The following is a 26,065-nucleotide window of genomic DNA, read 5'->3' as shown; positions in this document are numbered from 1 at the left end:
TGATAATTCTTTATCCAAGTCTGTATTCACATGGATTTAGGGATAGGATTTACACTGCAAATGTGGCATTAAAAGTCCAGAGCCAGATACTCTTCCAACAGGAGATTACTATCCAGAATATATAAAGAACTCAAAAAAAACTAATTAAAAAAATAGGCAAATTAATTAAATAGGCATTTCTCAAAAGAAGAAATGCAAATGGCCAATAAATATATGAAAATATGTTCAACATCGTTAGTAATTAGGAAAATGCAAATCAAAAGTACACTAGGATTTTATCTCAGTCCAGTTAGAATAGAAATCATCAAGAATACAAATAACAATGAATGCTGGGGAGGTTATGGGGGAAAGATACTCACATTGTTGATGGGACTACAAATTAGTATAACCACTTTGGAAAGTAGTATTCAGATTCCTCAAAAGACTAGGAATAGAACCATCATATGACCAGCTATCTCCTCCTTGGTATTTATCCAAAAGACTAAAATCTGCATACTGTAGTGATGAATGCATACCACTGTCTATTGCAACACAATTCATAATAGCCAAGTTATGGAACCAGATTAGGTGTCCCTCAGTGGAAGAATAGATAAAGAAAATGTGAGACATACACACACAATGAAATTTTATTTTGTGTAAAGAAGAATGAAATTATGTCATTTGCTTAGAACTGGAGAACATCTTGCTAAGTGAAATAAGCCAGACTCAGAAAGTCAAGGACTGAGTGTTTTCTCTCATATGCAGAGAGAAGTAAGGATTTTTAAAAGGGTGATCTTGTGAAAACAAAAGGGAGTACAGTGGAATAGAGGAAAAGGTTTGAGGGGGAGAGATGAGAAAGGGCAGGAACTGCAGAATGAAATTTACTACTCTATGTACATGTATAATACAGCACAATAAATTTCACTTTTATTTATAACTATAATACACCAATTTAAAAATTAATAGAGGACCAGTAGAGTAGAGAAAGGGAATTGGGGGAGGGAGAAAGGGAGGATAGGGTTAGTACTGGGGATTGAAATGGAGCTAATTATCTTATATGCATTTATGAATATTGTCAAAATGAACCCCATGAATATGTATAACTATAATGCACTAGTAAAAATATTGTAATGAAAAAAAAGAAGGTTTTTTTTTAAAGTCCTAAGCTGGAAATAGAGTTAAAAGTTATCCCAGGTCACCAGTGGTCCAAGCCAAAAGGAAATATATTTCCTTCCTTTAAAGACAAATGAGCTCTAAACCCAAAACCCAGGCAACAAAGAACTCCCAAGGAGTTTCTCTAAGGAAAATAAACTCAAAATTAGGAATCACCAAAGACATGAGTAGAAAGCCACAATGAGCAATGGCAACAGAAATGCTGAACTATAGTTACCCCACAAATACTATATTAGAAGTTCTTCAATAATAGAATACACAATAAGCAAGTTCGACTTATTTTAAGAACCTATTAAAAGGATAGCAAAAGAAGAAGAAACTTTCAAAACTGAACAGGTAATGTGAAAATGAACAAAATATAATTTCTAGAAATGGAAAAACATGTAATAATGAATTAGAAATCTCAGTGGATTAGACACAGCCAAAGAAAGAATTAATGAGCTGGAAGAAATCACCCAGAATGCAGTATATAGAAAGCTACAGAGTAAAAAATGAGAAAGAAAAATTAAGACATAGACCTCATTCTAACAGCATCCAACCTATTACCAATTGGAATTCTACAAGAAGAAGAGAGAGCAAATGGAGTATGGTAAATATTTAAAGACATAATGAATGGGAATTTTCTAGTATTAATGAAAGAATTACGTAGAGCTGGGCACAGTGACTTATGCCTATAATCACAGCAATGTAGGAGGCTGAGGCAGGAGGATCTCAAATTCAAGGCCAGCCCCAGCAACTTAGCGAGTCCCTAAGAAACTTAATGAGACCCTGTCTCAAAAAAGGCTCGGGATGTAGCTCAGTGTAAAGGACCCTTGAGTTCAATCCCCACTACCAAAAAGAAAAAAAAAAAAAGGAGGTATAGTAAGAGGAAGAAAAATGAGCCCAAAAGAAAGATGTGACATGCAATTAGGAAAAAAAAAAAAAAAACAGTAAGGAAAGATCACTTTGGTGGGTAGATAAAAGCCATAACTGAACAAACATAAAATAATCACAATAATGTCTGATTTGTTAAATTTAGAAAATGAAAATAGAATTCCATATGACTGTAGCGTATAAGTGAGGAAACGTGATTAGAGTCAGCGTGAGCTGAGGGGGTTGTGTGGTTCAACATATAAGTAAAGATTCTAATTAAGCCTTTAACTATGCATAAATTTTTTTATTGTAGCCAGTAAAATGGTAGGAAGAATGTATAGCCTCCTTGCCACCGTGAGGGAGAGAAAGGAATGAGGACTAAAAACCTTAATCCAAAAGAAGGCAAGGATGGCAAAGGGAGAAAGAACTGGAAAAGCCAAATAACTAGAAAGTTCAAAACAAGCTGGTAGAGTTGTATCTGCAATTAAAACCATTGACTTTATCCACTTAAAGGACAAAGATGATCAGACTAAATAGCACAACAAAGTATTGCTGAATTCTAAATATAAGAGACGGTTTTAATAAATGAGAACACAAAAAGAAAGAAAAAGGGTGGAAATAATGATCCATGCTAGACTAATACTGACTAAAAGAATGCAAAATTGCCTTTCAGACAAAAAGTGTCTTACTACAGAGTAGATTGACAAACAATTAAAATTAATAGAAAATTTAAACTTCAGTGCACCTCTGTGTATCAAATACATTAAAATTTTAAAAACCATGAACTAATACCAACCCTCCTCAAATTATTCCATGAAGTAGAAATGGCAACACTCCCAAATTCATTCTATGAAGCCAGAATCACCCTGATACCAAGACCAGATAAGGACTCATCCAAAGAAAAAAAGTATAGACCAATATCCCTGATGCACAGAGATGCAAAATTCATTAATAAAACTTTAGGAATCCACATTTTAAAAACACATTAAGAAGTTTGTAAACCATGATCAAGTAGATTTCATTCCAGGAATATAAGGTTAGTTCAGTATTCATGAATCAATAAATGTAGCTCATCACATAAATAGGATAAAATTTACATAATCAACTCAACAGATGTAGAAAAAGCAACAAAATTCAGCACCCATTCATGTTAATAGCTCTGAAAATACTAGGGATAGAAGGAACTTAGCTCAACATCACAAGAGCTACATATGGCAAACCCAAAGCCAACATCCTACTGAATGGGGAAAAACTAAAAGTATTCCTTCTAAAATCAGAAATAAGACAAAGATGTTCATACTTAGCACTCCTATTCATTATAATTCTTGAAATTTTAGAGAAATTAGATAAGATCAGGAAATTAAAGGGATACAAACAGGAAAAGAAGTCAAATTATTGTTGTTTGCCAATGATATGATTCTATACTTAGAAGACTCAAAAAAACTCCATCATAAGACTTTGAGAGTTGATAAATTCAGTAAAGTAGCAGATCAGCATACAAAAATCAATAACTTTCCTATACACCAATAACGAAAAAAAAAAAAAAAGACCACCTGGAAATAACTCTAATCAATGAGGTGAAAGACCTCTATAATGAAAATTATAAAACACTGAAGAAAGACATTGAAGAAGATATTAGAAGATGGAAAGCGCTTCCACATTCTTGGATAGGCTGAGTTAATATTGTTAAAATGGTCATACTACCAAAAGCAATATACAGATTCAGTGCATTCCCCATCAAAATTCCAATGATATTCTTCCCAGAACTAGAGAAAACAGTCCCTACAATTCATCTGAAGAATAGAATACCCAGAATAGCTAAAGCAATCCCGAGCAACAAGAACAAGGCTAAAGACATCATAATACCCAACCTCAAATTATACCAGAGGGCTAGAGTAACAAAACCAGCACTGTACTGGCATAAAAACAGATATGAAGACCAGTGGAGTAGACCAGAAGATGAGACAAACCCACACGTATATGGTCATCTCATCTTTGCAAGGGTGATAAAAGTGAAGTGAAGACAATCTTCTTAACAAATGGTGCTGGGGAAATGGGATAACAATTTGTAGGATGAAACTATACCTCTATCTGCCACCCTGCCCAAAAGCCAACTCAAAGTGAATGACAACCCAGGAATTAGACCAGTAACTATACAACTGCGAGAAGAAAACAGGGTCAACACTCCAACCTGTTGGCACAGGCATGAACTTAACAAGAACCTTAAAGCACAAGAAATAAAACTAAGAATCAATAAATGGGATGGCATCAAGTTTAAAAGCTTCCCGTGCAGCAAAGGAAACAAGAACATGAAGAAAGAGTCGACTGAATGGGAGAAAATCTTTGCCAGTTACTCTTCCTATCCCAGAATACATACAGAACTCAAAAAAAAAAAAAAAAAAAAAAAAAAAAAAACCTTAACACCAAGAGAACAAATACCCCAATCAATAAATGTGCAAATAAACTAAACAGACATTTCTCAAAATAAGAAATGAAATGGCCAAAAAAACATATGGAAAAATGTTCAGTATCCTTAGTAGTCAGGGAAATTAAAATCAAAACTACACTGAGATTTTGTATCATTCCAGTTAGCATGGCAACCATCAGGAATACAAATAATAATAAATGCTGTTGAGGATATGGCAAGAAAGGAACGCTTATACATTGCTAGCGGGTCTGCAAATTAGCACAACTGTGAAAATCAGTATGGAGATTCCTCAAAAGACTAGGAATGTGGATCTACCATATGGCCCAGTTATTTCACTCCTCAGTAATTACCAAGAAGAACTGAAATCAGCACTAGAGAGATGTGTGCTTTCCAATATGTAATGCAGTACAATTCACAATAGCCAAGGTATGGAACTGTACGTCAGCAGATGAATGGATAAAGAAAATGTGGTACATATACACAATGGCAGCCTTAAATAAGAATGAAATTACATCAGTTGCAGGAAAATTGATGAAACTGGAGAACATCGTGCTAAATGAAATAAGCCAGACTCAAACATCTCCCCTCATGTGCAGAAACTAGAGAGAAAAAAAGGAATTTTTTAAAAGTAATATCTCACAACAACAGAAGGGAGAGAAGTAGGAGACCAAGAGAGGAAGGGAGGTACAGGAAAACAACTATGGAATAAAATTGACCCAAATCATCCTATACGCATGTGTGAATATGCCAAAATAAATCCAATTTTTATGTATAATTATAATGCACCAAGGGAAAAAAATACATACAAATAAATAGAAAAAGTAGAGAAAGAGGGAAAGGGAAGTAGGAGGAAAGGGAAAGTACTGGAGAATTAGAGGAAATTATGCTATGTGCATGTATGAATATATCACAATGAATTCCACTATTATGTATAATTATAAGGTACTTATAAAAACAAAAAAAATTCCAATCATTATTTCAATAAGAACTTGACAAATTCACTATCACAGTGGTAGATCTTTAATACATTTCTCCTAATATGTTAAGAAAAAGATCATAAAGATAGAGAAAGTTTGGACAATGTAATTAACCAAATCTGGCCTGCATATAGTACAGAATACACCTACAAACCAGAGTGGGAAAAGAAATACCAGAGTGTGTATTTCTTTTCAACTGCACATGGAACTCATACAGAATCTAACTATGTCCATGAAGCAAATTTCAACAAATTAGTCAACAGACCAAATTCTCTGATGCAATTTAAATTTTCTAACCAAATGTTCCCCATTTTTAAGCAAAAAAAAAAGAAAATCGAAATTCAGGAGTCACTCATACTGGAAAGAGTATTATTTTACATATTCTAATTCTTTGAAGGGTGATTACATTAGTACAGTGTTATTAAGACAACTGAAATAGTCACAGAATAATCTGAGAAAATTTACTAAATCATTTCCTATTTTGAAATAATACCTACTACTTTGTAAGAAGCTAAAACTAATTATGAGCAATTTGCAAAACTGTGAAAACATGCAAGAATGGTTTCCTAGAAGAATAAAACTCCAGTGATAGAAAATTCAAAACGCTAGTTAATATTAGCCTAAAAGAACAAAAGAGGGAAACTAGGAGTCTTGAAAAAGAAATTATCTTTAAATCCTTGGTAGCATTAAATAAAATTGGTATTTAACTATAGAAGTATTTGAGCGGGCCTCTTAAAGTTTGAGGTTTAAATATTTTAAAGAAAGAGGAATAGCATAAGAGCTTCTCAAATATTTTATTTTGAAATGTCACTTTGAAATAAGTGACATAAGCTTGCAAAATAGAGGTAACTGTTTTGTCTTATTTGTGCATATCCAGAAAATGCTGAAGACTCTAAAAGAACTAATGAGAGGATTTGGTAAGACAACTAGATATGAGAAGAAAATCTGCAAAGAAATAGTTTCTATTTTTACCAACAATAAACAGCAATATATAAAGGATGTTTATTGCAATTTTACTGCAAATAGAGAAAGAATGGGATATAACTTGGCTATACCTCTACAAGGGAACGGTTGAATATGTAATAAGCCCTATGACATAGTAAGCAGTTTTTTAAAAGAATGAATATATACATGTGTATTGACCTAGAAATATACTCATGATACATTTATGTGGGGAAAAGTCAGTAATGAAAATATGTACACAGTATAATCTCATTTTTGTAATTGGTTCTTTTTTGTTACACATGACAGTAGAGTTCATTTTGATATAATTATATAAGCATGGAATATCTTACTCTAATTAGGACCCCAGTCTTACGAATGTACATGAAAAGTTTCACTGTATTCATATATATATATATATAGAAAAATTACGTATTACATATTCATTCCACTGTCTTTTCTTTTCCAATCCCCCTCCCTTCCCTCATTTTCCTTTTTCTAATCCACTAAACTTCTATTCTTCTTCTCCCCCTCTTTTTGTGGGTTAGCTTCCATGTATCAGCAAAAACATTTGATCTTTGGTTTGGGGGGGATTGCCTTATTTCACTTAACATGACAGTCTCCAGATACATCCATTTATTGGCAAATATCATAAAGTCATTCTTTATGGCTGAATAATACTCCATTGCGTATATATACCATATTTCCATTCATCTGTTGAAGGGCACTTAGGTTGACTCCATGTCTTAGTTATTGTGAATTGTGCTGCTATAAACATTGATGTGGCTACATCACTTATTATGCTGATTTTAAATCCATTGGATATATAATGTGGAGTGGGAATCTCCTTCTTTAAAAAAGAGATAAGAAGAACTCTTCTATATGTTTGTTAATAAAGATTACTTTGAGATATATTCTCTGTGAAAATCCACTTAATACCAATATCAATGTCTAAGATAAAATATCCAATGAAAATTAAAAGCAAGAAGATAAACTCAAAATATAATGACTAAAGTAGAAAAAAAAGCAGGATAAATTTTTTTTTAAATCTTTATAATGCAAAAGAAATAAAGCATAGCCTTAAAAACTCTTCTCCTAAATAAGCAACAGCAGATGCTAAAAATGGAATTCTAGGAAGAATGCATTACAATTTTAGTTATTTAATTTAGACTATCATAGTTTCGTTAAAAATAAAAAATTGGTACAAAGAGAAAAACAGTGCATGCTCTAGTAGGTAAGGAGTAAAGTTGAAACTAAGAAATCCCAATTGATTTCTCTATGCTTGCAACACTTCTGACACCAAATGAGTGGGTTTTCCACACCAAGCAATTCTCTGAGGACTCAATTTAATTCTGACACTAACTACCCTAAAGGAGTATAGCCCTCCACTGGTTAAAGTGCTCAGTCCCTCACCTCCTATGGCAATCACATATCTGGGCTGGGCCTCCCATACTTCTGACCAACTGGCTCCAGACCAGAGCTCCCCGTTATCCCTCCTCTGATTCAATAATTTGCTAAAGTGGCTCACAGAATCCAGGAAGGTAGCTAAGGGTACCAGTTTATTACTAAAGATAAAACTCAGGAATAGCTGAATGAAAGGAATGCCCAGGGTACGGTACGACAGAGGTGCCAGGGAGCCTCTATCCCTGTCTGGGTGCACCACCCTCCAGCACCTTGGTGTGTTCACCAACCCAGAAGCCTTGGCCACTGGAGATTGACTCAATCTCCTGCTCTCCCACCCCCAGATGTAGGTAGACTGAGAGTACCAGTGCTTGAATCACATGGTTGGTTCCCCTGGCAACCTTCATCACTCCAGAGCTCTTTCAGGAACTGGGGAACAAAAACAAAACAACAACCACAACAAAACAGAAGATGCTTCCATCAGCCTTCCATCCAGGAAGTCACAGGGCTCTTAAGAATCTCTGTGGCAGGAAGTGGGTGGGTGAGACGCCCAAATGTATACTTCTCACTATGGCACACCAATTTTTAAAGAGTAAGAATGAAATGGGCAACAGTGCAAGAAAAAATGGTTGACCTAGAAAACAGAACCCTAAGCCTTTCACTCTTAAGTCCAATGCCAACAGAAGCTTATGAATATGAAAATTCATAGACAACGATGTAATACAGCAAAGCCAGCAAATAAGTGGCTCTCATGCCACTCCTCCCCTCCCCGCCTACCCAGCCCACTCCCAAGACAGTCATTGCTAATCTGTCCCAGCAGTCTTCTCCTCCAAGCCAATAAAGGGCTTCTCAAGTTTCTCAGCCCAGTGTTTGGGCAGCCTCTCCCCAGTGCTGGTAGTTACAGTGTACAAAGAAAACAACTGGCTTCTATCTATCAGACAGTCACATCATCTAAAAATAATGGGGAGGGGGGCGGGGAACAGCTTACTGTTTCTTTAGTAGGAGGGGATCCAAAATAAGAATTCAGCCTGAAAATGAGAAAGGCAGCCAGGTTCTCTTCAAGATATACCAGTCAAGAGAGACATTTAGATCTGTGCTTGTTAAATCCCTGGAACTTCAGGAATGAAGAAGGATGACTTGAACAAAGGAAGAGAAAGAGAATTGTTCAGGCATCATAGATGGGAACCACCTGAAATGGTTCTATTGGGAAGCTGAAAAGGATTGATAAATCACAGAACCACAGACATTCCCCAGTGGGCAACCTCATCTTCAAAGAATTACCCAAGGGGCACTTGGTTTGTTTAAGCTACAGTTGCTCAACATAAATACAGTAAGGACTAAAGGGACCGCTGATGTCAAGTTTAATTTGTTTGTATGGCAGCCCTCAAAACTACAGAGGAAAGCCATTTAAACTCATTTCAGAGTGTCAGTTCTGTCAATCCTGAATGAGTTGTGGAGAATGAATTAGGTGACTCTAGAAGTAGGTGATGTATTTCAAGAGCTATGGCCAAGTTCACCTGTGTGGAGGCAGTAATAACTCTCATGTCTTCCACCTGGCTGGCTGAAGCTGTAGGATGCCTTCGCTTTTAAGATACAACCTGATTTTAGGGACGATATAGAGTAAAAAGTGTGTGCCTTAGAACTGATGAAATATGACATGTCAAATAAGTTACCTTCCAGGTGGGCCTTAAAGGAAAAGATGCTCAAATCCGATAGATATGATCAAATGTGTACATCGTGTACAGGAATGGACAGAATGTCTTAAATAAGGACCCGACTGATTCTGTCCAGGGGAAGCAGAGAGGCTGTCCAGTTGGCACAGGGATACCCTTGGAAAAGATGGAATTGAAAAGAAGGGAGACGCCCAAGAATGATGGACCAGAGTTCACATATGACAAAATAGGTTAAGTGCCCCACTTCTGTGGTCCTGGGTGTTCAAGACCCAGTCTTGGGTAATGCTGCCACTAGTACAACATCAGATGGGCAGTAGTATTCCTCCCCTGGTAGGCACCAGTACAGTTAGCCCTCTGTATCTGTGCCTTCCACACCTGCAGGTTTAACTCAGTGTGGATCCAAAATATTCGACAAAAATTACGTCCATGCTGGACATGTACAGGTGTTTTTTCTTATTAATCCCCAAATGGCACAGCATAACAACATATAGCATCTACATTTTACTAGGTAATATAAGTAGCTTAGAGATTATTGAAATGTATGAAAGGATGTACACAGGTTATATGCAAATATTATACCATTTTATATAGGGGACTGAGCACTGCAAGATTTAGTACATGTAGGGGGATCCCAGAACCAATTCCTACAGGTACTGGGGGCCCCTGTTTTGGTGAGTCGGTGTGTGAATGAGTGAATAAGTGCATGAATTAGGGTTGTCTGCAGCCCAGGATAACAGCTGCTCTCTTTTCCCTTCTCACCCAGAGAAACTTGAGAGCGAGAAGCTAAATGTCGCTGAGGTTACCCAGTCAGAGATTGCGCAGAAGCAAAAGCTACAGACCGTCTTGGAGAAGATCAACGAAACCCTGAAGCTTCCTCCCAGAAGCATCAAGTGGAATGTGGACTGTGAGTGGAAGAAAGAAATGGGACCTGTTGGAGCTGGGGTTGTGACTTAGTGGTACAGTGCTCTCCTGACACATATAAGGCACCAGGTTCCATCCTCAGCACTACATAAAAATAAATAAATAAAATATAGTTATCGTGACCATTTACAACTAAAAACAACATATTTTTAAAAAAAAAAAAAAGGAAAAAATAAAAAGAAAAGGACCTGTTATTATAACACTGTGGTCTCTACCAGAAGCCATCCCTAAACTGGCCGGCCCTGAGTGTGAACCCATCCATCTTTAAATGAGATGTTCTTTTCCTTAGAGAATCTGTCAAAATTACCTCTGGTGGAATGTGGGAAGGATGTCAAAATGCAGTGTCCTTTTGGTATAAAAGGCTTTTCTATATAAACCTCACGTGAGATTGGGAGAAGGAAACAAACTTGGTGAGCCACATCTGAGACCTAGCACAGCCTCTTGAAAAAGCTATCTTCTCCAGTGTGAGAGTCTCTGGGACTCTGGGGTCTGCACATCCATGCAGCCGATGAGCAGTGAACAAGGACTCAGCCATGTCTGTCCACAGTCCATGCCCAGCCACACCCCCTTCAAAGTTACAGCTGAGGGGTTAAGGTCGCAGGACCTGGAACAGGAGTTTTAAATTCAGCCTTTCACAGGCAGCATAGCTCAAGGATCTCAGAAAGTGTCGATCATTAATTCCTTGGCTGCCTTAAGGGCCTGCTGCCTAACATAGACATGATGAGCCCATATCTGATTCCACATTGAATCTGCAGATCGCAGAGTCTAGCAATGACAACTTATTTCCTATGAGGGAGTCCAAAGTTGCTTTGTTCTCCCTAAAAGTAGAATTTAGATTAATAAAATTATTTGACTGTATTTTCCCTTTGTTTTAAGTATTAGCACTATACTTGGTTATATCTGACTGACACAACTTAAAATGGAGATCTCCTTTAAAAAACAAACAATAGGTGGGGCTGAATTTTGTTTGCTGGTATCTCCACCCTCAGGATGGTGAAGGTTATTAGGATGGGCTGGTTGGTCTTGGGGGCGGAGTTCCTGGTTTGGAGAAGTATCTGTGTTTTAGAAATCCTCAGTAGAGATAAACATTAAAGAAGTCCTGGAAGAAAGAACCACTTAGCTTTGCTTAATCCTGTTTACCACTCCCTTGCCTATGGTCATCTATCTGTCTGTCCCCCTGTAACAAAATAAACACTTCTAATTTATCATGGCACCCAATTTAGGAAAGACTGAGATAAAAGGATGGAATTTTTTTAAAGCCACATTAAGAACTGACTTCAGTGACTATGAATGTTTTGGTTCGTGCTTACTTTAATTTCTTATGGGGAAGTGTGTACAAGAAAAATAATTACTCATATTACCACCCTGTTTTAGCTACTTTTGTTTTTCCCCCTACTACTGGCCACATCAATGTATATTTTTACTTGGTTAAGTCATGGCACCACTGTGTGGTTGTTTTTTCTTAATGTTTTATCATACATATATTTTTTGTGTCCTTGTGGTCTTCCCAGTTATAATTTTGACAATGCTTTTATCTGCTGGGGTAGATCTACAATTAAGTAATCCTCAAGTTGCTGTTGATCAGAGTGTTTTCCAACCTATTGCTAAAATCAGATAGTGCCAAGTTCAATGTCTGAGCTTGTGTCTCTGTTTGCTTTTCCTAAGTTATCCCCATAGGTCGGTCTCTGGAACAGAGACAAATTACTAGGTCAGAGGGAATGACCAGCTCAGGGGCTAGCTACTTCTGGCGCCTCAGGGCTTCCACAAGACAAGGGATGGTGGTTGGTTCATTCCATAAGGAACATGCAGGCTGGAGGAGAGAAAGGCTCCAGCCCCCCTCACTGTAACCAGCACTAGCTGGGTATCTGGGGACATCATGTTGTCACTGTGCTCAGGACAAAGGTGGCAGGAAGGGGCTGCTAGGTTACCAAGCTCTTTGATCTTTTCTTTTCTTCTACTTATAACAGTAGTTTTCTTTCTTTCTTTTTTCCCCCTCATCACTCACATATTTTATAAATATACAGAGAAAGAGACAATCTTTCTAAGTCCCAGTCTCCAAAGCACAATTCTGAAAAAGCAAGAGAAACAGGATACCACCGCTGGAAAAGTACAAGAACATCAGTCCTTTACTTCAAACATTAAATTGTTTAAGCAGTCGACTTGCTCTGTAGTTTTCATTAGTGAAAATTTAGAAAACACAGGTCATTTGGAAAAAAGTTGAATATTAACATCTACTACATGCTGTGGTGCTCATTTTGTCCCTCGTGCTTTTCTAAATACTTCGCATTGTTATCCTTGTAATACTCCTCTCTCAACCCTCTGAAGTAAGAACTTATTACCCCTATTTCACAGATGGGGAAAGCAAGGCATAAAGAGGTTAAGACATTATGAATATGAGCTTCATGAGGAGAGGGGGGGTTGTTTCTTCCTCCTATATCCCTGGAACCAAGAAGAATGACTGTACATATTAAATACAATAATAATTGCTAAAGGAGTGTAGCTAACCAGGGTCACACAGGTGATGAATAATGGAGCCAGGAGTCAGACCCAGAAAGTCCACTGCAGACCCTGGGTACCAAGCCTGCACATCTAGCCCCATTAGCTGTCCACCCAGGGTTAGGCACTGTGAACACTGTAGTGTTCCTTCAAGTAGTGTGTGTGTCTGTGCAGAAAGTAATTTGTGTGTACAATATTTTATTTGTGTGTGTATATAATATACATATAATATATATAATATATACACAATAACATACACAAACACACACACATCAAAATAATAGCACTCCCTTATCCAAGAAGGATATCTTCCAAGACCCCCACTGGATGCCTAAAACCACAGATAGTACTAAACCTTATATGTGTGTTTTTTCCTATAAATGCACAAATTTAATGCCTTTTCCATGTTAACTAAGCATTTGTCATACACTGTTGCCATACCTTTTGTGGTTTAAGGTGCCTAGGAAAACTTACAAGAATTTCTTTTTCCTTTTTCACAATTTCACAGAAAGAACATTCACTCTTACCATTGATCTAAGCAACCTCAGCATATACTTGAGAACTTTTACCTTTTCACTTAAAGGAAACACTTCATATCTTCTCTTTGCCGTATCTGAATTGCCAGCGTCAATATTCTTACACTTTGGGGCCATCATTAAGTTCACTAACACAAGCACTGTGATGCCAAGACAGTCAATCTTATAACTGAGATAGCTACAAGTGACTAATGGGTGAGTAGCATATACAGTGTGGACACACTGGACAAGGGTTGATTCACATCTTGGGCAGGACAGAGTAGCATAGCTCAAGATTCATCACACAACTCAGAATGACATGCAATGTTATGCTGATTGTTTATTTCTGGAATGTTTTTTTTTTTTTTAAGTACTTTTGGACCACATTTGACTGTGGGTAACTGAAACCACAGAAATTAAAACCATTCTCTTGTACTGGATATAAATGTCTTTCAGAGTTGTTTTTAATGATACATTACACAGTAGTGAACATCTTTGTCTGCATTGTGTATGTGTGTGTGCGCGCGCACAAGAGACAGAAAGACACAGATTCTTTCTTTTGAAAAAAAAATTCCCAGGAGAGCAGAGCATTCATTGAAAGGGCCTGATGCTTTCGATATTGCTCTGTCACTCACCAAGACAGTCTAGATGACATATAATGTTACAGGCGATAAGAACAACTTCTTCACCCACAACTTTTCCAGCTTCATGTTTTGTCATTAAAAGCACATATGCAAATATGCTTACAACCCTTAGGGTCAAGCCTGTAGGTGGCATGAGTTATGACCAGAAGTGCAAACCCTGTCTCTGTCCCTCAGTGACCATGTCATACCAATGGGTCAGCCCCCATACAGCCATAAATCCTGGCTTTATTTTTTTGTCTCTTGCAGTGCTGGGGATTGAACCCAGAGTCTCTTGCACACTAGGCAAGCACTCTACCACTGAGTTACATTCCCAGACAGTAGCCTTCTTTGAGGTTTTAACTCTAGGTAAAACTTGGTAGTCAATGCCCAGAACTGAATCCTTCTGGAGGGCTGGGAGTCTGGAGCCATTGTCTACTGGTTGGTAGTAAATGTGGAGCTGCCACTCAGAGTCAGCAGAAAGCCTTCTTTGAAATAGCAGAGATGACCAGAAACTCTAATGAATGCCAAAGGGATGTCTGAATCATTTCCTTTCTTGGTAATTTCTCAAAACTGCTGTTAAAGCAGACTTATTGCTCTTAAGGAAGACAGAAGGACCCCGAATAATGCCTCAGTGCATGCTAAGTGCACAAAATGGGCACTTTGGGTTCTTCCCTTAAACGTTCCCTGTAATGAGGAGCCACGAATCTAGTAGGACCATGAAGACTGGTGAAGTATCTGGCGAGTCCTCCTTTTATGAGAAAGGTGGGGGAGAAAGCTAACATGTTTTAATTGCCAAGGTGCCAGGTGCTTTCACATAAGTTATAATAAAAACATACCTGTCGTTCCTGGGTACCTGCTGTGTTCCAGGAGCTTTATTTAACTTTGGAAATCCTTACAACTTGTGTATCCACATAAGTACTCTCCACCCCAAGGTCGGTTGCCAGTAGATAAATGGTAGAATTAATGAAGTCAGAATTTTTTTTTTTAAAGAGAGAGTGAGAGAGGAGAGAGAGAGAGAGAGAGAGAGAGAGAGAGAGAGAGAGAGAGAATTTTTAATATTTATTTTTTAGTTCTCGGTGGACACAACATCTTTGTTGGTATGTGGTGCTGAGGATCGAACCCGGGCTGCACGCATGCCAGGCGATTGCGCTACCACTTGAGCCACATCCCCAGCCCCATGAAGTCAGAATTTAAGGTGCAGGCAGCCTGACCCTATAGGCACCTCATCGAGTCAGTCCTTTTCTTCTCCTCTACCGAGAAAACTATAACCCAATAGGGCCAGGCTTCCCTAGTAGAAATGGCTTACCATTCAGCACCTGGCTCAGCAGGTCTGGACGCCTCCTAGGTCGTGGACATCCCTCCCAGCTGCTCCCCCAGGGCATTGCCTACACTGAGAGAGCAGCCACAGCCTCAGGATAGCCCTCATGTCTTCCTCTAGGGATCTTCAAAGTCCTGAACAAAGGAGGGGTTCCTGACTTAGTGTCCATCTGTTGAGGGTCTGATTCATGTTCAGCCTAGGGGCAGACATAGTGGTGATAATCCAGAGTTCAGAGTCACATGGGAAGGGAGAGGGTGCAGAGCAGACATGCTCTTGGTTATCCAAATGGAGTAAACAGGAACATGGGGCTGCGGGGACGGATCTGAGCTCAGAACTCAGCAGTTGTCAGGGTCCTGATGGGAACCTGGGATTAGAGTATAGGTGACACATTGGAAATCCAGCAATAATACAATCCAAGACGACCAAAAATTGAGGTTCCAGGGTGACGTATGTGATGACCAAGGGTGTCCCTTCACCTTTAGGGTTAAGGGAGCGTTGGATAGGGTGCTGCTGCATTTTGAACTTCTGCTTCTATTGCCTAGCACCTGAGACTCCTAATTTCTAAATCTTCTTCCCTTTCAGCTGTTCACGCCAAGAGCCTGGTGGCCATCTTGCATCTACTGGTTGCTCTGTCTCAGTATTTCCGAGCACCAATCCGACTCCCAGACCATGTTTCCATCCAAGTGGTCGTGGTCCAGGTAAGATGGACACCACCACCACACGCATCTGTGCCACTAAAGAGTTTTAGAGACTGAGTTCCTGTGACAGTGAAGACATGCTGGGTAGATTGGTGGAAGTACAGCTGGATGGATGCAAGTGTGTTGAGAGGCACCCAGGGGAGCTCTCCAGTGCAAGCTGCACTATCCCTAATAAGTGTGCAAAGGACAGGGGGAAATGTGCTTGTGTGCAGTATAGTGTTGTGGGAGGTGTGTGCCTGGGGTTTACGTGTTTTGTAGAGGAATGGTTTGTGCCATGTGCAGCTAAGAGTGTGTGTTGTGTATGTTTGTATAGTGTATGTAGTAGGGTCAGAAGGATGTGTGCCTGTGTGCACATGCTACATGTGCATTTGTGTACAGGAGTGTGCAGAGTCTCCTACATGTCACAGAGAGAGAGAGTGTGTGTGTGTGTGTAAATATGTGTGTGTGTATTTAAGTTAAACAAATGATGGACAGGTATTGGGAGAGGCAGGTGTGGTGCACGTAAGGGAGTGTGTGTGTGTAAGAGACCCCACTGGCAGGTCCGTCCTGGAGGCACTGCTGCTTCTCAGCCGCCCAGTGAAGCACAGCTGGGACTTCAAGTCATCTTTTCCAGATTGTTGGATGGAATTTCCATTCGCATATGGCTGTGTAATTTCCACGATGAGGGTGTGCTCGCTCCCCAGGACTATCTCCCTCTGCTTCTAACCCTGTTAAGTATTCAAATGCAATTTTATTTTCCAGCTTTATGCCCATTTAGCAAAAGGTCATCATTTTGTTTGCTCATTTCTGTTCTTTTCCAAATAAACATGCTACAAGGGAGAGCTCCCCATACAAGCAGCTCGCTGGACGTCCAGGACTAGCCAGGGTTCCTGGAATAGAGAACAAGATGGCAGCTCTGCCTTCCCTCAGTGAGGGAGAGACTTGAGGGCTGGTAAACTTTGTCAGACCAGTTTCCAGGACAAAAGGACTTTGAGCTGAACACTCGGGGATCAAATGTTGGCAGGAGGGAAGGACACCACTGTGCTCCTAAGCAATTGATCAGTCAGGCGGTAAGGGAAAAGCATTTCTTCCACATCTTCTGGACTTAACAGGCAAACAAGCAAGACTCCACATTGGCATCAAGAGAGCATAATAGAAATATATCACCTTGGCCCGGCCTGCAAGGGGTAGACCACAGATAGGAAGCAGACAGGGCTGTCAGCAGCCAGCAGAAAGCTGTGTGGTTCAGACCAGAAGTGCAGCTGACCACCAGGTACTGTCTTTGTGGAGCTCCTCGCCTGTGTCAGGCCTCGTGCTTGACATTTTATGTTCGCTGTGAGTGTCCTGGGACAGGCTTCCTCCTAGAGAACCAGGCCATCTCCATTGTGTTATCTTAACCCATCTCATTCTGTTTTTAAAAGCTACCACTGGGGAAGAAGGGATGAAGAGGTTGAGCAGGGCTGCACCAAGGTGAACCCCAACATAAAGAATGGACTGTGGATGAGATGGATGTAGGGGTACAGACTCCTCATTTTGAACAGTATCCCACTCTTCTGCAAGTTGTTCATGGTGGACAAGATAGGACCCCATGAGGGGGCAGAGGAAAGATGGGCAGTTCCTGCACCTTCCTCTCCATTTCACTGTGAACCTACAATTGCTCTAAAAATATAACCAGTCTGTTTTTTTAAAATCAGGCTGCCTGGAGTAATTCATAAAAGAGTACCTTGGTGACTAGATATCATTAACATTGAAAAAAATATTTCCCACAACTAAGCATACTGCCATTCTGTTCATGCAGAGGTCTTCCATGGCGAGTGGAGATAAATACTTTTATGCCTACTGGCCTTTTACTTCATTTTGTGATAGTCCGTCCCCATTCTCTACCCATTAATGTATCGAACATCTTAGTATTTTTCTTACCAGCTTGAATAAACAGACCTCTAACAGAAATAATGAAATCTGCCAGTTGGGATTACAAAAAAAAAAAAAAAACACCAAAGAACAATTGAAGATTTGAGCAGGGAGAGGGGCTCCTATTTTGAAAGCGTGCTCTCTGCAGGCCCCACTGCTCAAGCCTTACTTTGATCTCAGTTATGGGCCACCAGAAGGCTGCTGTTGGTTTCTTTTCTCCTGTGGGCAGTTTTGTTAGCAGGAGGACATGGGGGTGAGGGGACTCATATGTAAAGAAGCATCGGTGCTTGCCAGGTTTTACGGGGTGTTTTGCTTTATCAGGAGAACAGGCACACAAGCAAGACTCCACATTGGCAGAAAGTCGCTGCTGAACTGCAGGGAGAACTCTGTGGGGGACAAGTGTGATGCCACTGAGCCAGGGTGCCGCAAGAGGGGCTTTTGAACCCACGGTTTTCTTCTCCGTTTGCGTTTAATTCCGCATGAACCTGAAGATGAGGTTCTGTGTTTGTGAATGATCCCATAAGATACAGCACTCCATTAGATCTGGGCAAAAACTGGATATTTTAAAACTGAATTTGGATAAAGTCCTGATTTATTTTCACCTGGTTCCCTTTAAATACCTTTTTTTCTTTCGTAACTTCCTATTTGCTTTGATAGTCCATTCTTCTTCATCTAATTCGGATGGATGCTTGCTTTACCCAGCCCTGCCTTTCCCTAAGTAACAGTGTTCTGCAAGGGCCCTTGTGTCTGTGGCTACTGAGAACGCAAGGGAAGTTTTGGCAGGAGGCTCAAGAAGGCAGCTGAGCGCCCTTCTCCCCCAGGCCCAGAGGCCCCTTCTTAACACTCAGCCTTTGGGAAGATGAATTTGCTGTCAATCCCATGCCAGGTCCAGGTCCTTGGAGTATCCTGCTGGCTGTGTTAGGGACCCAGGAGAGTGACTCTCCCTCCTGATGCCCCTTCATTGGTTCCTTGTGCAGAGGATGAGGGCTAAACTCTCCAAACAGGTACTCCAAGCTACCCACCGACTAATCCCGCTCCCGCCTCCAAACAGTCTCTGGAACACATTGGTGCTATCCTAACTCTGCCTTTTGGCTGGGGTCATTCTTGCCACTGGAATGACCTCTCCTCAGTGTCCAGCCAAATCCCATCTTCCCTCAAAGTTCTTGCTTCAGGACACCCTTCCCTCTCGAGATTTCCCTGACCCTCTGACCTAAAAATGCTTGCTCCAGCCCTTTCTCTCTGCATAGAGTGACCACATCGTTTATTAATACTTTGGAGAATAGAAGAGACCCCACCCACAGGGCATGAACCAGGCCCATTGAGGGGGACCATCCTCACCTGCCTCCTCCCCACCCCCATTTTACCCCAAGTTTCTTAAGGCCCAAAAATCACATTATATGCTCCACAGTATTTACTGTGCCTCCAGCACAGGGCCTCATATCTAGAAGGCACTGTTCAGTAGGTAAAGAGGAGGATGAATTGATGGGAGAAGGGTGGACAGGTGATGGACGGAGCGAATCTCCAGGGTGCTTCACCTTTTCTCAAAGAGTGAACCTGATACTTAGTTGAGGATCGCACGACTTACTTAAAAGCTCCCCTATTCATCAGTGAAAAAAAAATCAAACAAACAAACCCGCTGCCTCTGTGTGAATTCTGGAGTTGGCCTGGGTTCCCCCTCCCAGCCCTGCAGTGAAGTGTGTTTCTCAGCTTCCCCGCGTGGCCTCAGCTGGAGGGCAGACACACCCTGGCCTTTATTTCCATTTGGTTTACTGTGTACTCCAGGAGGCAGTTTGCTTCCAGCAGAACGTCTTCCAATAAAGAAAAGGAAAGCCGCCTCATCCAAGAAACAGCCTACTTGTTTGGACTACACACTAATGCACTCACATCCTAATGGTACAGTCCAGTCCCCCCAAAATCAGGACCCTCTTTTTGCTTCCAGCGTTATTGCTTCTCTGGGTGTGTTTCTTAAAGAGCAGTAACTTAGTGTCAGGAATGCTAATCAGTTTTTCTGTATTTTTCTAAAGTCCTTTTTTTTTTTCTCTCTCTCTCTCCTCTTCCCAACCCTTCTCCCCACCCCCCATTTCAGAAACGAGAAGGAATCCTCCAGTCTCGGCAAATCCAAGAGGAAATAACTGGTAACACAGAGTATGTCAACACCATTGTTGCCAGCGAGTCTGTAATGGAACACAGATGTTTCTCCGAAATTCATCCATTTGCTGATATTTAGTTTTCATTTATTGGGATTGCAGGAGGGATTAGCCTGCAGCCAATGATTATAGTTTAGCCTTTTCCATGCATTCAAAACATGCCTCTTGATGCTTAAGGTACAAACTTGGGTGGGGAAGTGGGGAGAGGGGAATTAGCAGTGATTGAAAAATTCTAATTTTGTGGCACTCCAGGAAAAAGTGTACCCAAAAAAGCCAACCAGCATGAAATCGTCATGCCATAAACACGGGGTGGAATTTAAATTGTTAACCTTCAAAAGGACGTTTTTCTTCCTCTTCTGAATCTGATTTATTTGGTCACATGCCATGACCCAGAAAGTCCCTCTCTACCTTAGCACTGTCTTTTGGCTTTTTGTTATTTGTTTTTCAATTTACTTTTAGAAATTAGAAATATTAGGACATTTAAAAGGATTGCAATTTGGAACTAGAGCTTTGTTCTTAAGCAGGAAAAGCAGGTTGTTATATGGGGTGGGTTGGGATCATTGGACAGGCCCTGAGCAGAGCTGGGCAAAGTCGATCTCCAGCCGTCCCTGATACCCAGCTTTTCTCTCGGTTCCCTTTGAACAGGAGCAGCAGAGAGAAAAGAACTGAGCCCTCTAAGCCAGCCTGAACCTTGAGCCCCTGAACCTCCTTGAGCTCAATTTCTTCATCTCTGAGTGGGGAGCACTTCCTAACCCAGAGGCATAGTGAGGTTCAGTGTGTTGGCAGTTATGCACCCCCTGCCCAGAAAGCAGCTGACCACACCTCCCAAGCTCCCTCCCACTCCAGTCATGGCTCGAGGCTCTGCATGTGTAGACGTGTGTGTGTGTGTGTGTGTGTGTGTGTGTGTGTGTGTGTGTCTTTTAAAAAAGCCTCGGGTGCATTTCAGGTCAAGGGTAGGGGCAGAGATGTAGAGTGGCCCTTCCCTAGAGACCCAGTCTATGGTTCACGGAGAGGTGCTCCAAGGGCTGGTGGTGGTAGTGAAGCCTCACATGAAAGCCAGCCTTGGTTCTGAGGCAGAGCTTCTAGGGATTAAGCCTGCTGGGAAGGAGATCCTCACTGTCCTACCTCCCTCCCTGGCTGGGTTTGTTTCTGTCACTGTGTTACTTTCAGGAAAAGAGGAAGACAAACCAGAGAGAAGCATGGCCTGCAGAAAGAATTCCTGAGTCAGGGAGTGTGATGTTTCAGATTCCAGAACCATCTCTCAGCTGCATGTTGTGCTTCCTCTGGCCTCTCCCCTCTCTGCCACACCTTCCGCAGTACATAAATACGGCACAACTCCCAGTAATGAGAACACAGTGCAACTCTTAAAGCCCTTTGGTACCTACTGATGTTCATAATAGGACCTGGGAAGCAATGATTATAGGCCCAAAGACCCACAGCCCAAGGGTGATGAAGGAAATTGTATCATTGATCTTTCCAGCAGTTATCCAAGTTCATTATTCTTTCCCAGACACTACACACAAATTGTCATTTAGTGGGTGATAGATGCACAGGTGGATAAGCCAATATCATAAGAATCCTAATGAAAACCAAAAGTGTATTTTTAAAAATGTTTTGAGCATTTCCTGTACACTAAGAATTATGTACAATATCCCACTGAGATATTTACCTTTATTCTCATTTTAGAGATAAGAGAATTGAAGCCCAGAGAAGTTTAGTAGCTTGCTCCATCAAGATCACACAGCAAAACAAAATGGCTTTGGGGGGGGGGGGCACTTAAACCGGTCTTCTATCTCTAATGATTAGGCTCTTAAAACTTTGCTGCTTCTCTGCTATAAGTGATTCTAGTTGCTGGCCTGTTGAGAGAAACTTATCCTGCATCAATGGCAGGTGCAACTTGGGGGCATGACAGGAGAGACAAGGTTGACCTCCCCAACCAGTTGTCCACAGCAACTTGGGCAGTGACCCTCCACATCAGAGGTGGCTTGATCTCTGCTCCTAAGCATCCTTAGATTCCCTCATTGGGAATCTTCTGCATGAGTCCAGTGTTTTTCGTAACTGCAGGCAGTCATGTGATTTTAGTTAAAACAAGAAATGGTCCTTTAAGCAGCATCCTGCCAGTAGGTCAGTGTAGCAGGGGAACGAGGTGGTAACAAGAATGAAGCCTCAGGAAGCAGAGACAATGCAGTATAAGATGCAGCGGAAGGAGGCTATTTGAAGTCCTCCACCATGAACAGGCAGGGAGGGTCTGGATCCTCTCACAGGATTAGCCTCTCCTAAGGGGTCAAGAGAATAATCACCCTGCTTTCTTTCTCTTTTTCCTCCAGGGCTCTTTCCGGAAGGCATGGTGAGTTGCATGAGACTGGACGTGTGTCTGTCAGCAGCAGACTGGTTGGGGGAGGGGGTGCAGCTATCTGGTGAGAAGAACAACTGCTGGCTACGTCTGCGCAGCCCCTGCACCTTCAGGCAGTCTTGCTGGGTGGTGGTGAGGAAGTATGGGGAGAGGTATACAGACACCTTAGGGACTGTCCCCTCTCCCTGCTTCTACCTTCCCTATGTCCCAGAACCTTGGGTGGGTCTGTTGATTTGGTGAACATCAGAGATCACCTTTGTAGCCGTCTCAGGTTGACCCTTTGGTGGCGAGTGGGGGAAAAAGGCAGGCCTCGGGCCACAAGACCTCTCAGCCCCAAATTTGTCTTGGAGACTCTTCCCGGTACCTGCCTCAGATCCCCTCCCATCATTTCACCCCTGGGTTTTGAGAAAACCCGTGTTCGATTATCCTGATGGCTGCTCTGGGTTCTACTCCGTAATGTTTCAGTCACGCTAAAAACAACGCACTGTTGTGCATGGGTGGAACATGTTGGAGTTTCCAGGGCACTTCTGTCCTCACGACAACTAGGGGAGGTTCATTTTAAAGATGACATTTTACAGAAGAGGAAACTGAGGCAGAGAATTAACATGACCTACATCCCTCAGGAGGAAGCACTCATGTTCCACCCTGGAGCTCCCTCGGTGCCTGTCCTTGTCTGTGACCTCTGCCAGGATGCTTGTGTGACTGTCCTGCTTTTGAAACTTAGAGGGTGGGATGATTTGATATGTGGATAACATTCTACCTCAGATAGCTGCAGAAATGCTTCATAACCATGACTACATCATGATATGACTAATCCCAGGTCACAGCCTGGCAGAGCCCCACGCCCAGCTCAGCCCTGTACACCAGGGTAGACACACACAGGAAAGGCCCTGAGGGTAACAACCCAGCTCAGCCACAGGCCCAGACGTTCCCAGAACAGCCTGAACCCGGGGCCTTCCTGATGGTAGCCCTGGAAGGCTCATGGCTCTGGAACCTGGGTGGGCCTTCCTGTTAAGAAGCCACCGTGAGCTCAACATTACGGTTCCCTCTTACAGAACGCGATGCCTTCGACACCTTGTTCGACCATGCGCCTGACAAACTCAATGTGGTGAAAAAGGTGGGAATGAGGTGCCTCGGGGGAGGTGGGATGCCCACGACATTAGGAAAACCCCCTCCTGTGGTGGCAGTGCTGTGGCCTCCCCCAACGTCTTTCACCTGCTATCCTCACTAGTGCCTCATCCGGGCCCTTTCTTCTCCCATCGCATGCCCTCCCTGTCTTCCCCCCACACTGAGCCCAGCCTCCCTGCTCCCTCTGCACCTTCCCTGTCTCCCTGGGCATAGGCAGCTGCCACAAAGAAGAGGCCAGAGGAAAGACCCAGCAGGACCATTTGCCTCTGGCCCCTTCCCAACTCCCCTTGCTCCCCCCGCCCCCAGGCTCAGACACCCACCTGTCATCCTGCCTCTTGGCACTTAGCAGTTCCTCTCAGCCCTGCATCATGTGGGAGCCGTGCAGGGACTTGCACCTCTCCCTGCTGGCCTGGGGCCTTTGCAGAGGTTGCCCATCCTTACGGGAAGTCCCAGGGTGGCCTTGCATCTCAGTGTCCCTGCACTTCTCTTTTAGACACTCATCACTTTTGTGAACAAGCATCTGAATAAACTGAACCTGGAGGTCACAGAATTGGAAACCCAGGTGGGTGACAACCCAGGTGTGGGTGGGGGAAGGGCCCTGATTGCCAGGCAGGGCTCCGAGTACCCCTCCCCTGGGCCAGGAGGGTTTTCCAGGCTGAGATGTGGTCAGGGGGGACCTGTGCCCCTCAGAGGGCTGAACTGGATGGATTTCTCTGTGGATTTTTTTCCCCAGCTTTGTATTTTGAGAAGTTGCAAGAATGAATACCTGTATGCTTTTCACCTGGACACACCTATTGTAAATGTTTGGTCACATCGTTTTCTCTCTTTCCACCCCTAAATATTTCACATACATCTCTTAAAACAAATTCTCTTAGGTGACCACAGTACCATTATCAGATGAAGGCAACTATAGGATACCCCTCGATTGTTCTTCTCGTGATGAGATTCAGGGTGTGTTTTCTGTACCAGTACCCGCTAAGTGATGCTATGCGCCTCCTGGTGCCTCCAGAGATGGCACCTGTGTCCATTAGCCCCACCAGATTCCCCAACTAGAACCTACTAGAGAGTTCTTTCTCTACTCTCTATACTCGTATTTAATGGATTGTACCCTGACTCCCCACATCCTCTCCTTCCAGGTGAACTTCTATAGAACAGCTTCCTCTTGCCGCCACCTCCCGTTATCTGTAAAGGCCATTGCTGAGTCTGAGTTCTCCGTGTGGAATGAACTTAGTATACTCTTTCAGGAAATAAGGAACGCTTTAGAAAAATGAAGCTTCCTCAAGGGGGCTAGAACAGGTTTCTAGAACTTTCACCTGCTTTCCAGGGCAGGGAACCACAGCCCAGAGCTCTGGGGTCTGTTGTAGGTTTCACCCACTGTTCCCACCTATGAGGCAGAACCAGATCCCAGATGGGGAGCAGTCTGTGTAGGAGCTGCCCTTCCCCTAACCCAGGGTCCCTCCTGGGTTCACAGATTGAACTCTTTTACCCTCAACCTATTCCAGCCACAGCAAGGATGAGGCCCAGTTGACTGGCTTCCAGCCAGAGGGCATGGATTTTGACAGAGATTCTGAGATCTGCTCTCCTTTCCACCATGGGTACTATAAGATGAGCCACACTCAGACCCTACCCACCTCAGGTGGCAGATAGGAGCAGGGAGGCACCACCCTAGGTCAGGACCAGGCTCATGTTCTCTAGCCCTCAATGGAGGCTGAGCAGAGGCCCAGGCTGGCCACCCTGCAGAGCTCAGTGGGCACATGCACTGACCTGGCCCACACCTCAGTCTTCCTACAGTGATCCCAAGAAATTGGGCCTCCTGCAAACCCCAGAAACTGTTGTTGGAACCCATGAGCATGTGTGGCCCAGCCCACTTTGAAAGGTTCTAGAATATCAGATGTGCCCCAGACGTCTTTCTCAAGACAGCTCCACATAAAATACCAAATCCTTCTTAAGCCTGCTCCCCCACTGCCCTCTCTGCCACCTTCAGTAGGAGGGTGGCCTTTCTCAGTCTCAGGGCAGCTGCCACACAGCCTTCACAGCAGTCTCCCATGGGACTGTGACCTTCTGAAGGGCGGGAGCCACACCTGATGGACTCCAGGCCCCACACCCAAATCAGGAGGGCTATGCTGTTAGTGCTCTGTAAATGCCAGTCAACTAAGATGGGGATCTGTGCCTGTGGCTCCTGTATTGGACCAGCCAGTGTGGGGGAAGGCCATTACAGAGCAGACTGCCCGCCTTGAGCCACCACCCTCACCCCCACCCTCAGTCTGCATGGGGAGGTTGCCTTTGGGTGAGAAAACTTGGCAGCTGGTAAGCCCCCTGGATGGGGCTTGGTGGGCAGACTTGGGCCAGCACTATCACCTGACTCTCTCCTTCACCTGGCTCTTTCCCTCACCTGGCTCTCTACCTCCAGTTTGCAGATGGAGTGTACCTGGTGCTTCTCATGGGGCTCCTAGAGGGCTACTTTGTGCCCCTGCACAGCTTCTTCCTGACCCCAGACAGCTTTGAACAGAAGGTAAGGGGGAGGGGCATCAAGGGAAGCCCATAGCCCACA

General features: G+C 42.6%; 1 protein-coding gene and 1 non-coding gene across 2 annotated transcripts in view; one reads left to right on the top strand and one right to left on the bottom strand.

Moving 5' to 3' along the window:
• Parva (parvin alpha) overlaps positions 1 to 26,065 on the top strand; it is a 152,015-nt gene that overhangs the window by 110,396 nt on the left and 15,554 nt on the right. Inside the window, exons 5-11 of the mRNA XM_026395901.2 lie at positions 10,189 to 10,329; positions 15,881 to 15,996; positions 19,973 to 20,031; positions 22,361 to 22,380; positions 23,442 to 23,503; positions 24,008 to 24,076; positions 25,925 to 26,026. Coding sequence (XP_026251686.1) covers positions 10,189 to 10,329; positions 15,881 to 15,996; positions 19,973 to 20,031; positions 22,361 to 22,380; positions 23,442 to 23,503; positions 24,008 to 24,076; positions 25,925 to 26,026 — 569 coding nt within the window. The remainder of the gene's footprint in view (positions 1 to 10,188; positions 10,330 to 15,880; positions 15,997 to 19,972; positions 20,032 to 22,360; positions 22,381 to 23,441; positions 23,504 to 24,007; positions 24,077 to 25,924; positions 26,027 to 26,065) is intronic.
• Positions 14,242 to 14,314, bottom strand: Trnat-agu (transfer RNA threonine (anticodon AGU)). The gene has a single exon. It is a non-coding gene; the product is annotated as a tRNA-Thr (tRNA).

Source organism: Urocitellus parryii, chromosome 4 (genome assembly GCF_045843805.1).
Source record: "Urocitellus parryii isolate mUroPar1 chromosome 4, mUroPar1.hap1, whole genome shotgun sequence".
In the NCBI taxonomy this organism is placed as follows: domain Eukaryota; kingdom Metazoa; phylum Chordata; class Mammalia; order Rodentia; family Sciuridae; genus Urocitellus; species Urocitellus parryii.
The sequence above is the reverse complement of the archived record's forward strand: the minus strand, read 5'-3'. Positions and strand labels throughout refer to the sequence as shown.